Consider the following 16,915-nt stretch of genomic DNA (forward strand, 5'->3'; position numbering starts at 1 on the left):
CCAATCCCTAGTGTGGATCTCATCTTCTATTCAATTGTACTACCATACTCCATTCATATGTTTGAGATCAGTTTGATTGCCTTCATGTGTGAGTAGTTCCTTTGTTCTTGGGGAGAGATGGAGAAACCCTAGCCATATTATGATATGAATAAAGATGATTTATGGCTTTGTACTATGATTGTGTGTTAGTTTTCTCTTGTGATATTATATGATGTCGACCATATAATATTTGCCTTTGGTCATGAGAGGAAACTACATTTGGAAGTACGGTAGTGCATACGACGGGGAGTGACATCCCATGTGCGGTGCACTATTGTATGGAAGAAGGGGATAAGAAGGGACTCGCAACGCTCAATAAATAACCACGGGGTAATCTCTTAATTGTGATGGACCAATAGGTGGCTTGCCGAAGATTATTGCGGTGGTTATTCAGGGATGTGTATAAGATACATATTCCAACTTTCGAGCCTTTCTCACATACAACTAGCGCCAATATATAAATTATCTAGTTTGTGTTATTAGTTAATGCTAGTGGTGGAACCAACAATCCCCGAGAACACCTTAGCCATATTGTCATTCCCACAACCATAATCGATGCTCTTAGTTACATTAGTTTATTCCTTTGTTCTTGTTTATTTTTGATCTCAACACAAAACAACCTTTGAATACTCTAGCTTGGAATTAGAATAATTTTTAAGTACTCTTTAGATAATAGTAGCGAGGGGCATGAAGACCTCTACCAACAGCTCTCCGTGATTCGATACTCTTACTTCGAAACTAGCTACATCTGATCTGTGTTATTGCAGTTATCATGCGGCCGAAAACAGGGTATGCATCCCACCAAGCGATCCGACGCATAGTGACCCGTCTGTCCATGTAGACACATTTCTGGACCAAATATGACCACTGCTCACCACATAAAAGTCATCTCCTTGTCCTTCTTCTCCCAAACTAGTGCATGAGTCATATTGCCCTACCATTTACGACAAAAAATGAACAATACCGCAAAAAAAACTTAGTTCAGGACCCGACTCAGAAAAACCAAAACATACATAAATCATGTCAAAAATCAGTCAAACGGATCAAGACCCTAATCGGGATGCTTGTCGAGGGCCGAACCTTTCGTATTCATCGTGAGCCTCTTCTGGCTGGGTGTCTGACAATATGGGCGCGTTTGGTAGCCTGCAGAGCCCTTTTTTTGCATGGGTGGAGAAACAAAATGGTTCGTTTGGTTGCCCGAAGGTCTCCGCGTTGTGGCCGAACCAATTCTTAGAGCATCTCCAACAGACGCGCTAAAAGCCCCGCGCGGCAAAAAAACCGCCGGTTTGCCGCGCGCGGGCGCTGCCGCGCTGCTCCAGCGGAGGCGGGAAAAAGGCGCGCGCGCTAAAACTTTTGCCGCCCGCGCGCTTTCGCGCTATCCCGCGCGGGAAACTTGCCGCGTGCGCTGCCGCGCACGCTATAAACACGCCACGCGCGAACGCGTCCAACTGCCACTTCCTCCACGCGTCTGTCTCCCTCCTCGCCTCTCTCCCTCCCGCGCCGCTCCACCTCCGGCCGCTCCGCCTCCGACCGCGCCGCCTCCGCGAGATGCCTCCGCGCCGCCGCCCTCCTCCGGCTACCACGGTGTCCGGGCGCGGCCGAGCGGCCGGTTCGACGCGGAAATCCGCTCCAGCGAGGAGCGGATCCGCCTCGGCACGTTCGACACCGCGCACGAGGCGGCGCGGGCGTACGACGCCGTCGCCTGGCGGCTCGGCCGCTCCCGCCGAAGATGAACTTCCACGACATGTTCACGCGGGAGCAGGCGGAGATGCTGGCGCCGCCGCCGTCGATGATCACGCGCGAACAGCAGCGCCGACATCGGGAGCTGGAGCAGCGCCTCCTCATCGCCGAGCGCGACGAGGCGCTGCGCCTCGAATGGGCACGCCGCTTCACCGAGGACGTCGCCGCCACGGAGGCCTTCTACGCGCAGAAGGAGGAGGAGAAGGCGGCGATGAAAGCGAAGAAAAAGGCGAGCCGCGAGAAGCGCCGCGCCGAGTCCGCGGCGAGGAAGAAGGCGAGGGCCGAGGCGGCGGCGAGGAGGAGGGAGGAAAAGAAGAACGGCGCAGGGCCGTCGACCATCGTCCTCTCCTCCTCCTCCTCCTCCGACTTCCAGTGGACGACGACGTCGACACCGGTGTCGGACACGACACTGAGCAGCTCCGACTTCGACTGGGAGTCCGACGACCAGTCGGAGGAGTAGTTTATTTTAGTATTTTCGTTTAAATGTCGCATTGTATCGTTGCACTTTTAAAATATATTCGTATTTTCGATCATATTTTCATAGTTTGTTTGATGAATTTAAAAAAACGGTCGGATTAGCAGTTTGTGACGCGCGCGCTGCAAAATAGAGCCTCTGCCGGAGGTGCGTTTTTCGCACACCAACGCGGGCTGCAAAATAGAGCCTCTGCCGGGGCAAATTCGCTATGCCGCGCGCCAGCGGTATACAACGCGCCCAATCGCCGGTATAGCGCGCCAGATTTTACAGCGCCTGTTGGAGATGCTCTTAAAACACCCTCGTGCCAGGCACTGGAGGAACGTCTGAATCGACCGTTTCTAGCGATGCAGACAAATCTCGTACGCATGATGTAAAAGGGAATCTTCGGATGCAACTAGTGCATATGCTCTTGGTTAGGCTCACTCTCCTTTACACTACTTCACACAACTATATTCCAAATCAAAATAAGCTGTACATGAAAAATATGCGTGTCGATGATATAAATCAATTCCCACAATCAGTTTCGAGTTCCATCGGTTGTGAATCATCAATTTCGTGTATGAAGTTTTAAGTGAATTTTGCCAAATTCGTCGCACACGCTTAACCGTTTGAAATTTCCTTTGAGTAGTAGGTTCACCTCACCATTCCTCATGACTTTCATGTTGACGGATTTTTGTTTCGGTGTACATACACTGATAGATAAATGACTCGCTAGTATATTGTAATGTGTACGTATGCGTGTGTATAGTTTGAAGTACTATTACTCAACTTCTCGCTTGCCATCTTCATGGACGGCGACATGGTGATGATAGGTGATAAGTAAGAGGTGATAATCCATGGTGGTGGCATCATGGTGATGTTCATCTTCGTGGTCAGCGATATGATGATGCTTATGACCGACGTAATCGGCGGTGTTATGATGATATTCAGCTTCATGATCGGCATGATGATGCTTGTAACAAGCGTGAACGACGGTGTCATAGTGGCCTTCGTCTTCGACCCAGTCACGCAAGAAATCGATCCAGGCTACCAAATGGACCCTGTGACACTTCCCGGGTCCGACGCGGAGATAGGTTTGGAGCCCAACTCGGAAGTCTGCCCGAGATCGGACGGCTGGCTATCCCCCACGCGCTGACCGATCCAACGGTGGAAACGGGCGCCTACACACGACACATCAACCGGCTAGGGTTCCGTCCCACCCAGCCTCGCAGGCTCCCCCTCGCTGCTGCCTCGCCATCCGCCGCCCCCCTCCGTCGTCGCCGGTTGCAGCTCTCCGCGCGCGACGCCTATCCCGGCCCGTCCACGTCTCCGTCTCCGTCTCCGCTCCGCTACGCTCGCCGCCCGGTCCGCCACCTGCGCGAGAGTTCGTCGGGATTTCTCAGGTTCTGATCCGATCCGATCTTTTCCTCCGTAAAGATCCTATTTTGATGGTTAAGATTGTTCCTGTGGTCATCGGTTCGCAAGATTTCTCCTGCCAACCGAGAGGTCCGGTTCTTGGAAGCGCACGCCCTAGATTTTCTTGCGGGGCGGGAGTAACCCTAGGCTTTGCCGAGTTCTTGGTTGTTGGAGCTGAATTTACCTGCTTGGATCTAGATGGGCTTAATCCTGAAACCGCGTGCTCAATGTCTGGGTAAAACGTTACATGGTTCCCGGTGTCTTGAGGACTTGATGACGATGAATTTAAGGTGGAATTTTGGGGGGCAATGGTAGCACTGAGTTTTAAAGAATTTCCGCAGTTTCTTGAAAACTACGCAGCTTTGCTTAGAGAACCGCCAGCGATGTTGTAAAGTAGCGTTTGTGTTGGTGTGGGTCGAACTTATGAGCCTGATAACACATGTCATTCTGTACCGACCACCAATTGCGAGTTTTCTTCACTATTTTGTGCTGCTCACCTGTAAATTGAGTAATGATTCTTTCACAATTTCTTCTAAAACGTGTTTGAGAATTGTGTTCCTTGTGTATTGGAGTTTTAGTTCCTTGCGGGTGGAATATAGTTGCTTGCTTTAGGTTAAACAGGCGCCCTCAAGAAGACAAGAGCATAGTTACGTTGGGTAACCCTAGGCTTTGCCGAGTTCTTGGTTGTTGGAGCTGAATTTACCTGCTTGGATCTAGATGGGCTTAATCCTGAAACCGCGTGCTCAATGTCCGGGTGAAACGTTACATGGTTCCCGGTGTCTTGAGGACTAGATGACGATGAATTTAAGGAGGAATTTTGGGGGGCAATGGTAGCACTGAGTCTTAAAGAATTTCCGCAGTTTCTTGAAAAGTATGCAGCTTAGCTTAGAGAACCGCCTGCGCTGTTGTAAAGTAGGGGTTGTGTTGGTGTGGGTCGAACTTATGAGCCTGATAACACATGTCATTCTGTACTGACCACCAATTGTGAGTTTTCTTCACTATTTTGTGGTGCTCGCCTGTAAATTGAGTAATGATTCTTTCACAATTCCTTCTAAAACGTGTTCGAGAATTGTGTTCCTTATGTATTGGGGTTTTAGATTCTTACGGGTTGAATGTAGTCACCTGCTTTAGGTTGAGCAGGCGCCCTCAAGAAGACAAGAGCACAGTTACGATACGATGATCTCTCCTCATCCTTTCTGTTAGCTCTGGTAGAGAGATATGGCCTTAGTAAGATTTGGGTTACTCTGTTTCTATGTTAAGCCACAGATTCACGAAAACACCTTGAACTCGACAGACTCAGAAAAAAACACCTTGACCTCAACAGGCTCAGAAAAAACCCTCGAAAGAACAAATAGCAACTTTCACGGTGCTCATTACTTGTGTGCATCGGTTTCATTATAGTCATTCTATTAATTTTATGAAGGATCCACTTGTCATTATCTTTTATCTTTGTAAATGAAGGGAATGCTTTGATGTGTTGTATTTAAGAAAGCACTTTTGGTGGCTATATTATCATCTACGCGTCGCTAATTTGTTCAATTACTGGGCTTCCATGCAGGACAGACAGTTCATCTGAGCTGTATGGATTTGTCGCTGTTTCCTTCATTGTCAATATCTAGCATCCATCCTTTATCTTCTGCATGTAAAGTTGTCCACTGTCGTAACTTGTCCCATAGGTTGTCCACAATTAAGATTTAGAGCATTGAGAATATATAGTTAGGTGCCTTCTTTAACTATTTAGTCTTCACGACGTTCTCAATTTTAATTTTTGAAAGGAATGTGTATATGCATTTAGTTACGCGCGTTGTTGTGCCTACCTCCTGTTTATGAATGCTTATGATGTTAAGTTTGCAAGCGTTGACATTATGTATCTCACTTTGCCAGGTTCTTTGGAATAAAAGAGGAAAATCATAAATGGATATCATGCAGACAAGTGATTCTTCACAATATGGAATTGTAGAAAACAGCCCTTATAGAATTCCCTATGATAGACATGCTGAAGATGTCAACCTTGGTGCTTCATGGTATTTTAGTAGAAAAGAAATAGAGGAGAATTCCCTTTCAAGAAGAGATGGCATTGATCTAAAGAAGGAGTCTTACCTTCGCAAGTCATACTGCACTTATCTTCAGGAATTGGGTGTGAGGCTTAAAGTGTAAGAATATACAGTAAATTGAATATTTTATCATTACTTACTGCTGTTTTAGCAGTATTATTTGAATCTTACCTGTTCCTTTTAAATTTCTGTGAACAACTTGGTATTTTCTCATAGTTTTGTTTCTTTTAAGAAGCTTTTGCAGCTTTCTCATTTATTATCCATGAACAATATTTTTGAAATTGGGTCCCAAGCGCCATAAACATGTGCACTTGTAGGCTTGTAGAAATTGTTTGGTTTGACATTCCCTTATGGCTAGTTTGACCAAGCTGCGTCTTAAGCGCCATAGATTCATGCACTTTTAGCAAGGATTATTAGGCAAACTAATTTGTGGTACCATTTTTTACTTACGCAAACTGTCTGGCATCGTTAGGCACTCTTAGGCTGCAAATTAAGCAGGCCTTTACAGCTTGTTTGGTTAGAGGGAATTGAAAAGGTGAAATGGAATTTAGATGTATATAAAATCATCCTTTTGGTTGGAGGGCATGAGAATTGTAGAGCCTGGGCATGAAAGTTGAGAAGTCTTAACACCCACCATTTTAATAACAGGGGAGGGCATGGGTATCGGAAGGGAATTGAATTGCAGAGAACATCACGACTTATGTTCCCATCCCTTCGCTAGACCATCATGAATTCCCATAACCAAACATGGGAAGAGATTTCTTTCTCAAATTCCTACGCATAATTCCCATCAAATACCATGAAGAATTGGGACTAAAATGACACATCCCACGTCTATCTCTGCACAACTCCCTCTTCTAAACTCCATTCCTCTTCCCTAGTCACCAGACTCCTACTAGTGAAATTACTTAATGGGGTGAATAGCTAAAATAAACACTGTGAGCAACATATGTTAAGATATTAGGGATGCAAATGTTATTCTGGAGATTACAAACGTCACCTCTGATGATTGAGGGGACATAATGTATAGGTTTTGAAGAAACACAGAATGGCCTCACTGTGACAGGTTTCCAAACATGTGGGCTGCAGGTGGCAAATTAATCATTGCCCCATTCAGAATCGACTTGTTTGTTTTCCCCTAAAATTCAATGTGGTCCGACCCCCTCCCCGGACCCCGCGCAAAGCGGGAGCTTCATGCACCGGGCTGCCCTTTTTTTGTATCAAATAACTTTTCTTATTTTATCATGCAATATATGTACTATGTAAGATATTTAACAGTTTTCTGGTTGCTGAATTCCTCATTTTTGTTCTCCTAAGCATTTGCTTTAGTGTATACATTGATTTTAGTGTGTATATTTTCTATATCGACATCAATAGATGATTTGGTACTAATTCTCCAATAAATTGATGGTAAAGCTATCAACTATCAAGCCATAGGTTTATCTGTTTGGCTGGGAGATGTGCTAGCACATGCCTGTGAAACTGATGGTATTTGTGGTTGAAAAATTGCTACATATGCATGTAACAACATAACTCCTGTTCAGTTTTTTCCCTTCAGAAACACTTATTGTTTTCTTCACAAGCTAATGGCATTGTTAGGAAGAACTTGGTAGCATCTTGGCCCTTAGCCCCAGAGTTATATTCATTGGTTAGTTTTTGAAGGATCACAGGACATCCTTGTTTAGCTGCAACGGAAAAGCTCTAGCTTCGATTAGCATTATTTTTAGGACTTTCTGTCCTTTGGCTAGTTATGCCGTGCATGTTTTATGAATCAGTAAATATCCCTGTATATTACTGTATCAATTATGCTCTCTTGCCATGGTTGGTAGTTCTGTATAGTATGTTCTTTCCTTCACTCCTTATGACGGATGGCTTTGAAATGTAGGCCTCCAGTGACAATTGCTACAGCTGTAGTATTCTGTCATCGGTTTTTCCTTCGTCAATCTCATGCCAGAAATGATAGAATGGTAAGCCCTACTGAAATTTGTATGGGCTTGTACATGTTTGTTATCACACAACATATTTTGGATTTACCTGTAAATTACTTTCTATGCATGGTAGTCAGTATTATATGTTTCTTACAGGTGGTCGGTCATCAATGTTAGCCATTCTTATGTGGAAGTGGCCCAAAAATGGTTTGCTGTCACTTGTAGATCACTAGTAACTGTCTTTACTGATAATTTAGTGACAATAATTGTTAGGCGCCATAGCTAGGGGTGCTGTGGTGCCTGTGACATTGGATGAATCTGGATCATTGGATCCTGTGGTTGGGATGTTTTGGACCCGCCACAACTGGTGATATTTATATTAGTGGAGATGTGTTTTGTTGGATTCTGTGGTGCCTGTGACATTGGATGAATCTGGATCATTGGATCCTGTGGTTGGGATGTTTTGGACCCGCCACAACTGGTGATATTTATATTAGTGGAGATGTGTTTTGTTGGATTCCACGATAGGATGAAATTTGTTTGGCTCTGCAGAGACATGCAGGTTAATTTTTGTCTGTATGTGTGTAGAGTAGAATATAAAGCATGCTGCATGCAGTTTTGTTGTTTCTTTGGGCGCATTCGTCCTAGATTCCGACCATTGCAAGTTGTCAATGTAAGTTCATTATAACCTGCAGACAATAGCCACAGTTTGCATGTTCTTGGCGGGTAAAGTTGAAGAAACACCAAGACCGCTGAAGGATGTCATACTTATTTCTTATGAGGTCATCCACAAGAAGGATCCTGCTGCCGTTGCTCGAATTAAGCAAAAGGTTAGATATTATCTCTGAGTGCTGTCTTGATACTTCTTATCGAGTTGCCAGTGCTATCCTTGTTTCCCCACATATCTATTCATAAAGTTGCAAGTTCTTGTTGACAGTCGATGCATTTTGTTACCTGGATTCTTATCTAGTTGCCAGTGCTATCCTTGTTTCCCCACACTTCTTTTATTCATAAAGTTGCAAGTTTTTGTTCACAATCGACGCATTTTATTACCTGGATTACTGTGACAAGAATAGTAGTTGAGGAGATTTGTGTTGTTTTGTGCAGGAAGTGTACGAAAAACAGAAGGAACTTCTTTTAATTGGGGAGCGGGTTGTGCTTGTAACACTTGATTTTGACCTGAATATACACCATCCTTACAAGCCCTTGGTTAAAGCAATAGAGAAGTTCAACAAGGTTGCTCAAAAGGCACTTGCTCAAGCTGCCTGGAGTTTCGTCAATGATGGGTATGCTAAAATTACACTTATTCTTTTGAAAATAGCAGCCCACATCATGCCTATTTACGGGACCTTAAAAGGGCTGTGCAGGCTGCGTACTTCACTTTGCTTGCAATTTAAGCCCCAACATATTGCGGCCGGCGCAATCTTCCTTGCCACGAAGTTCCTTAAAATCAAGCTTCCAGCAGATGGCGAGAATTTCTGGTTGCAACAGTTTGATGTAACCCCGCGTCAGTTGGAAGGTTTGTACGCTATTACTCTACAATATCGTAAGGACAGTTTTTTCATGTTGTCAGAAGTATACCATGATTTAGCTGTAGTGGAGCCCATTAGAATTGGGCAAAAAAAATCATCATTTATTGAAAACTGGTAGTGGAACTAGGTAGCTTAGGTCAGTAAACACAGGCGGTTGCTTGATGTGCACACTTGGTGTTGTGGGATACATAAGTGAATGCCACGAACATGATGATACTGTAATGAACTTGCACAACTATTTTTTGCTTTGTAATTTGTGGATAACACTTTTGCTTTGTAATTCTGCAACGATAGCATCTGTCGATTGTATATCTATTTACTAGAACTGATGCTCTGTTTTTCGTGTATTTCTGCCACATTTGCTTTTGATGCTGTGAAAAAATACATAGCAAGGAGGCAAGGACCCATGCTTACATTAGCTGTTATTGTTCTTTTCAGAGGTTAGCAACCAAATGTTGGAGCTCTACGGGCCACCACCAGGGCAAGATACTAAAGACAGCCCTGCAAGTGTGTCTGCTCTAGAGGAAGCTCCTGGAGCTTCCAAGGAGCCTTCCTCCCAGGAAAATGATGAAGCATCCACACAATCGAGCATGCCAGGCCGTCACGGACCTGAAAAGCCAAGCTCGGGGATACCCGCGAACGAATCATGTGGTGTTACCGTCACTAGCAATGAAGGCCCCAGCATGTTGTCATCAACAGCGGATGCAATGAAAAAGTTAGACAAGGATAAGGTTAAAGCTGCACCAGAGAAACATGGGGATTCGAATGGTGATGCTGGTAGAAAGGTTGACGCCGTGGACGGTGCGGACCTAATTGGGAGCGAGGTGGAGCGCGGTGTGGAGCTGGCTGCAGAGGATGAGGGGAATACAGAGGAGAGAAGGCAGAGCTTGCCCAACCCCCCTCACCGAGAGGATCACCAGAACGTCGCTGGCACAGCAGAGGACACGGAAGAGGATCACCAGAACGTCGTTGGCACAGCAGAGGACACCGAAGAGGACCACCAGAACGTCGCTGGCATGGCAGAGGATACTGAAGAGGGCGAGCTGTCCATGGACATCCAGGAGCACCTTTATCCTGAGCTCGACAGCCGAAAGAGGAAGGACGTGCAAGAGCATGTGAGCCGCAACGGCAGCGAAAGGGACCTCAAAAGGCCAAGGTCATAACAATCGAGTATTTGTCCAAACGGCATTGTGCTATGGAACGCGAGTGTTAAACCTGTTTTTTGGCACTCGGTGCTTGCTCGTTGTGTTGGGAGAGTTGAACTGTACTGTACTATAATTTGAAAAAAGATGGTGTCCCCAGCAAGTGTGTAACATGTTCCAAGCATTAATGTTATGGATCATTAGACATAGGCCCGTGCTGTGGAGATGATGTGAACACCAGAGGAAGATGCAGAACATGCAAGAACTGCGTCGTGCAGGTTTGGTGCCCCGTTGTTTGGTGTTGGTGGCATGTGCAACTCATCCATGGAGATGCTGGCGCCAATCAGTTGCTGTTGTGGCGTCGTGACTCTGGTCAGTTATCGTCCATTATTAGTGCCATCAGTTCTCCGGCACGACGCTTGCATGCCAGAAACGCAAATTCGTCCATGACAAACAGTTGACGGAAGACTCGCATCTTGGTGACACACGATTATATTACAACCAAAAACTAACCACCCTGCGCATCTTTCGTCCAGATTGTTTTGAAGATGCGCCGATGATTTCATTGCCCAGGCTGACAAAATGGGTGATGCAATCGGTCGGTCTTGGGAGTAGGAAGCCGGTAAGAAGCCACCATCAGCATTTCCCGATAAGACGGTGCAGCTACAATGGAACGGAGACGTCCACTCAGAAGCAAAAGATAGATAGAAAAGAGGAAAGAAAGAAGGAAGAACGCGACGTACGTTTTTGGCCACTTGCCAAACGCTTGCTTACCGCTTAATCTTCAACCCACCTTTTGGAGCTAGCTAGCTTCGATATCTTGTTTGTTACTTATAAGCAGCATAACTGCTCCGTAGCTAATACCCAGCAGCTACGACGCAGACTCGCCACCGCTTCCTGTGGCTAGTTATTTCGTTACAGAGGAATAGTAGCCCTAGATTAATTCCGAAAATGCACTGTGCGATGCATAGTGTGGTTCTTGCACGACGAAGATGGATTAGCAGTAAATGCGTTATGGTTTATGTCTGCGTCGTCTTGTCTAACGTCAGTGGACCATTGCTGTCTGACTCAAAGCACATTTCCTTCATTTTTTTTCTGAAAGAGAAAGAAAGCAAGTGATCAATCCTTTATCATGCACTCTGGGCCACACGGGCTGCAGATATATCATATGCAACCGTCACCAGTCGTCATGAGCACCGTGCTTGAAACTTCCTGGGACATCTGGAAATATATTCACAGTTTTTTCCTTTCACTCAGTACACCGCTGCATCCTGCTAGCTCCGTCTATAAAAGAATGTCGAAGTTTATCTAAATTTCGATACGTCTGACATATTTTTATAAAAGGAGAGAGTATAAATGCTCAATATCTTTTTATGAACAGATGAAGTATAAAAAAGTCTTCCTGTATTTGCTCGATGGACATTCCTCACCGGTCAGGCCGTTTTTTCAATACAGGAGATACACCCACTACTCTGTCACTTACTACCAGAAGAAGCAACCAGCTGGAACTCCAGAACCAAATGCACAATTATTCCTCGTCTAATTGTTTCCTATGGAGCTGCCAGCAAAGAAGAGAGATAGATGACGACGACGACTCTAATCACCTATAAGTCCAATCTGTACCTACTCGGTCACCAAATCTCAAGCACCATGAGTTCAAAGAATTGGACTTGCAACCTACCATGAAGCTCATCTGCAACAACAAAATATGGTTGTTGCCACCAACCTAGCTTAGCAGCCTTCCAACAAAACAAAATCCTCCAAAGCTCTTTTACAACCTCGACCAAAAAGTTCTCCTTCAACATTCAACAGAAAGTTCTGAGATTTTGCAACAAAATACACCGACTTGCTTGTAAGTTGTAACCCCAGGCATCGACAATATCACCTTAAATTTCATCGAAGGAAGTTTATATTGACAATTAAACGTGGAAGGAAGAAAAAACAACGCTCCAATTAAACACGGACAAAACATAATTACTACACCTGTAACTGTAACCCCAGCATTAACCGACACTAAATTTCTCTTGCACTTTTTTACACCTATACCCCTCGACGCTAACAATTATTACCGTGTAGCACCCCTCCTCCGTGGATCTTCTTCCAGCTGTCTGCTCCGCACGGACACGCGAGCGGGCCGCCCGCCAGAAGAAACCTACCTCGGCGCCGCCGGAGGCCGGAGCAGAAGGAGAAGAAGCAGAGCACGGCGGAGAGATATTTGGCTGGCTTACACCTCGACGCGGCAGTAGGTGGCGGACTGGAACCTGAGCCCGCTGGCGCCCGGCGCGCCGTTGCCGCCGACGTTGGTGAGGTAGGCCGGGCAGGTGACGAAGATGTGGTAGTGGCCGGAGATCCAGCTGCCGACCTTCCAGCGGACGCGGCCGTCGATCTTGACCTGGAGGACGAGGGTCCCGGCCTGGACGTCGGTGGCGAGCGAGCTGGCGAGGTAGGGCGCGAAGGGGACGCCGGGGCCGGTGAGGACCGGCGACCAGACCTCCACGTCGCCGTGGCCCTGGTACACCGGCGGGAGCGCGGAGGCCAGCGTGATCTGCTGGTACTTGTAGGAGGCGTAGACGTCGAGGCGGTCGTAGTAGATGCCGACGCGGTCGTTGGGGTTGCGGGAGGCGATGGTCACCTGGAGGGTGGTGGAGAGGATGCCGGCGGCGGCGGAGGAGTTGGCGGTGAGGGCGTCGAGCTGCTGGAGCGAGGCGTCCTGGAGGAAGAAGCGCGGGTGCGTGGGGCGGAGGACCAGGTAGACGATGAGGACGATGAAGCCGACGACGAGGGCGAGGAAGAAGAGGAAGGCCAGCACGCGCCGGCACGCCTGCCGGACGTTGTCCTCGCCGTGGTTGCCGCAGTCCTTGCCCATGGCGCCGGAGCTGCTTTTTTCCTTGTCCTGCTTTTGGGACGCGTGTGATGTGAGAGCAGAGGAGAGGAGAAGGGAGGAGGCAGCGTGGGAGAGAAGTGAGGTGGCCGCTCTAGCAGCGTGAATAAATCGGCCTCTCCAAGTTGCGTCATGATTTTGGAAATAAAATAAAATAAATACGGTCATGCAGGGTCGTTGCTTTTCTTTGCTTTTTGTGTTTATGCGTGGGGCAGAGATTGTGTGAGGTGATCATGTTTAAATCATGCACACATCATCATGAGTGTTTTCTCTCCATGGCAATTCTTCTATAATCCTCAGAAACTCTTGCGGCACTACATTTACCAAATATGTGAACTTCAACCTACCTCACCTTAATTTTTGTTCTGCAACTCTTACATGGTACCATAGGGATCAGTCTCGTGACGCATCCTAGATCCTCCAACCACTTTCGCTTCATGCTACCCCGGAGAGATTAATCTCATCGGCGACACAGAACCCGGTCTCGATCAAAGGTCGGATCAATTCCATAGGTTAGGCATGATCCAATTTTAAAATTTCCCACTTCGTATTCTAGATCCGATTAGCTACAATCATTGTTGAACAGGAGCGCTCGTACGAAATTTCACGCATCAAAATCTCTTGCATGGTTGTGTGGCACATCTAGCCGGATCTTTCCGGCCCAACGCATCTACACATACCAATATAAGCTCTGTAGTTTCATTGCCAGTTGAATAAAGCACCGTGGTTTTTGAATGAAGGAAATAAGCTACACTGTTCGATTAGTCGGTTCAGTCAAGAGGAAGTCAGCTGCTTTGGACGCATGACGATGCACAAGATTTCTTATTTACAACTACACCGAGCCAAAAATCGACATCGAGAACGCAATGCTACGAGCGGAGATGATCGTCGAGCACATCCACAAGAAGCAACATCAACCACACGCAGGCCAGTGTGAAACTTCATCGACTTCTCCGACAGAAAGGCATCCGCACATGTCACCGTGAGGGACGCCTTGAAGCGACACACTATTTCACGCCTACAGCTTCAACATTGCCAAAACTACATCACCAAGGTCCACATCAACGTGGTTGTCATCGACATATTCGTCAACACACCATCGTCACCATAAAACAACGTCTACATGATGGATATACAACTACAACATCCTTTGACAGGCGATACGACATTATACCGACGGCTAAGACTGCATATATGCACCGACATCACCATTTGTGATGATCCCTAAAATCGCGCACACAGTTCTAGCAGAATCGTTGTGTGCTTAGTGAGCTTCTTCTAGTCCTAAACCGGAGATCTCACTTATGACCGCATCCTCTAACATCTGCAAGACGGTCCCAGAATGCACCTTCTAACATCCGCAAGGTGCCTTTTCGCCGATAGCAGCTCCGTCTAAAAAATGAAGAAGGAGAAGCAAAGAATAATAATATTGCACAATTTCTTGCGCCTCTGCCAAATGCGGATACAACACCTATTGAAAGACCTTTTGGGTTTTGTGTGTTTGATGTCAACACTAGGTTTATATTTATGTGTGTTGATGTAGACAGGTACAAGATTTCTGTGTATAAACATGGCTGATGAATTGGACTGACAAAACTGAAGCTTTGCTGGTTTTTCTCTTCGGGCGGAAGTTCCGTTGCCCGCGGTACTTCCGCCCAGGAGCGGAAGTTCCGGCTACCACCAGCGGAAGTTCCGCCCCTGTTTCTCCACTCAGAAGACCCTCAGCGCCCCTCTCAGTTGAAGTTTCGAAAGCTGGCCGGAAGTTCCGGTGCAGTTGGCCGGAAGTTCCAGTCAGCGGAACTTCCGCCCAACTTCCGGGCAAGTTCCGGAAACGTTGCAATTGTGGCTCAGTATGTCCAGTAAGGTTTTCTCGCAATTCCGGAACTTGACCGGAACTTCCGGTCGCCGGAAGTTCCGCCCTAGTTCCGCCCCTATGTTTGTTGACCAGGTCGTCTGACGCAGAATCTTCCTGGCGGAAGTTCCGGCCCTCCTGGCCGGTACTTCCGGTGCCAGCCGGAACTTCCGGCCCTCCAGGCCGGAACTTCCGGTGTTACTAAAAATCGTCCAAAAAGTCAGATCTGAGAGCTCCAATCATATAAATAGCTCTCTTCTCCAAAGGGACAAGTTGCTCACTCATTGCACAAAAATCTGCCAAGTCTTCACCACCATTAGAGCCACCTCAAGAACACAAGATTTGCAAGATCTCCTTCCTCCCCCAACCAAAGCTCTTGATCTTTGGAGATTCGAAGAAGAAGACACCGATCTACATCCTCACCGAAGCGATTTACATTTCCCCCTCATTTGTTTGAGGGCCCTCTTGCTAGTTGATACGTCCAAAACGTATCTACTTTCCCGAACACTTTTGCTATTGTTTTGCCTCTAATTTGTGTATTTTGGATACAACTAACACGGACTAACGCTGTTTTCAGCAGAATTGCCCCGGTGTCTCGTTTTTGAACAGAAACTCAACTTTCAGGAAAATCCCCGGAGTTTATTCCAATGGGCCTATTTTCATAGAAGAAGGACGGAGCCAGAAGACCAGAAGGGGGGGGGGCACGAGGCAGCAACCCCACCAGGCGGCGCGGCAGGCCCCTGGGCCGCGCCAGCCTATGGTGGCGGCGCCTCGGGCAGCCCCAGGTGACCTCCCTTCCGACCACTTATAGGTTTCGACCTAAAAACGCACGGGGGTTAGACGAAATCGCCAGAAGACATCCAGAACACCGCCGCCATCGCGAAACTCCGTCTCGGGACCAGAAACTCCGTTCTGGCACTCCGTCGGGACGGGGAATTGGAGGAGATCATCGCCATCATCACCACCGACGCCTCTCCATCGACCAGCCATGTTTCCCCCATCCATGTGTGAGTAATTCCCCCGCTGTAGGCTGAAGGGGATGGTAGGGATTGGATGAGATTGGTCATGTAATAGCATAAGATTGTTAGGGCATAGTGCCTAGTATCCGTAATTGGTACTTTTATGATATTGTTGCAACTTGTTATGCTTAATGCTTGTCACTAGGGCCCGAGTGCCATGATCTCAGATCTGAACATGTTATCAATTCATGATGATATTCATTGCTTTATGATCTTACCTGCAAGTTGTATACACGTATTGTTGTCCGGAACCCGAGGCCCCAAAGTGACAGAAATTGGGACAACCGAAGGGGAAGGCGGTGATGTGAGGATCACATGTGTTCACGGAGTGTTAATGCTGTGCTCCGGTGCTCTATTAAAAGGAGTACCTTAATTTCCAGTAGATTCCCTAGAGGCCCGGCTGCCACCGGCTGGTAGGACAAAAGATGTTGTGCAAGTTTCTCATTGCGAGCACGTACGACTAAATATGGAACACATGCCTATTGATTGATTAGTACTTGGATACCGTTTTATTATTATCTCCAAATGCCCTACCTTGATTGTTACATGAGTTTCTCTCATCCATGCAACGCCCGTTCATCCATCCCTGTGCCTACAGTATTTTAATCCTGCTCGTTTACTATAATAACTACTGCTGTTTTTGTTACACTCGTCGTCGATATTTCACTACTGCTACTGCTATAAAACTGTTACTACTGATAAACTCTTGCGAGCAAGTCTGTTTCCAGGTGTAGCTGAATTGACAACTCCGCTGTTAAGGCTTACAAATATTCTTTGGCTCCCCTTGTGTCGAATCAATAAATTGGGTTTTACTTCCCTCGAAGACTGTTGCGATCCCCTATACTTGTGGGTCATCAC

General features: G+C 46.8%; 2 protein-coding genes across 2 annotated transcripts; one reads left to right on the top strand and one right to left on the bottom strand.

Annotated features, from left to right (window-relative positions):
* The first annotated feature begins 3,509 nt into the window (after positions 1 to 3,509).
* LOC124703329 (cyclin-T1-3-like) lies at positions 3,510 to 10,464 on the top strand. The gene is made up of 7 exons (XM_047235543.1): positions 3,510 to 3,636; positions 5,534 to 5,802; positions 7,589 to 7,670; positions 8,327 to 8,461; positions 8,739 to 8,917; positions 8,999 to 9,150; positions 9,602 to 10,464. The coding sequence occupies exons 2-7, from the start codon at positions 5,564 to 5,566 to the stop codon at positions 10,324 to 10,326; spliced, it is 1,512 nt and encodes a 503-aa protein (XP_047091499.1). The 5' UTR covers positions 3,510 to 3,636; positions 5,534 to 5,563; the 3' UTR covers positions 10,327 to 10,464.
* Positions 10,465 to 12,525: 2,061 nt separating this feature from the next.
* On the bottom strand, positions 12,526 to 13,273 carry LOC124703330 (NDR1/HIN1-like protein 1). The gene has a single exon (XM_047235544.1). It carries the CDS (start codon positions 13,169 to 13,171, stop codon positions 12,530 to 12,532), a length of 642 nt encoding a protein of 213 aa, XP_047091500.1. The 5' UTR covers positions 13,172 to 13,273; the 3' UTR covers positions 12,526 to 12,529.
* Between the last annotated feature and the right edge of the window lie 3,642 nt (positions 13,274 to 16,915).

Source organism: Lolium rigidum, chromosome 3 (genome assembly GCF_022539505.1).
Source record: "Lolium rigidum isolate FL_2022 chromosome 3, APGP_CSIRO_Lrig_0.1, whole genome shotgun sequence".
Lineage (NCBI taxonomy): Eukaryota > Viridiplantae > Streptophyta > Magnoliopsida > Poales > Poaceae > Lolium > Lolium rigidum.

Coding starts and splice junctions, on each gene's coding strand:
- LOC124703330 (XM_047235544.1), bottom strand. CDS start 13,171: ATGGGCAAGGACTGCGGCAACCACGGCGAGGACAACGTCCGGCAGGCG.
- LOC124703329 (XM_047235543.1), top strand. CDS start 5,564: ATGGATATCATGCAGACAAGTGATTCTTCACAATATGGAATTGTAGAA. Junction 5,803..7,588: donor TTGGGTGTGAGGCTTAAAGT/GTAAGAATATAC, acceptor TTTGAAATGTAG/GCCTCCAGTGACAATTGCTA. Junction 8,462..8,738: donor TTGCTCGAATTAAGCAAAAG/GTTAGATATTAT, acceptor TGTTTTGTGCAG/GAAGTGTACGAAAAACAGAA.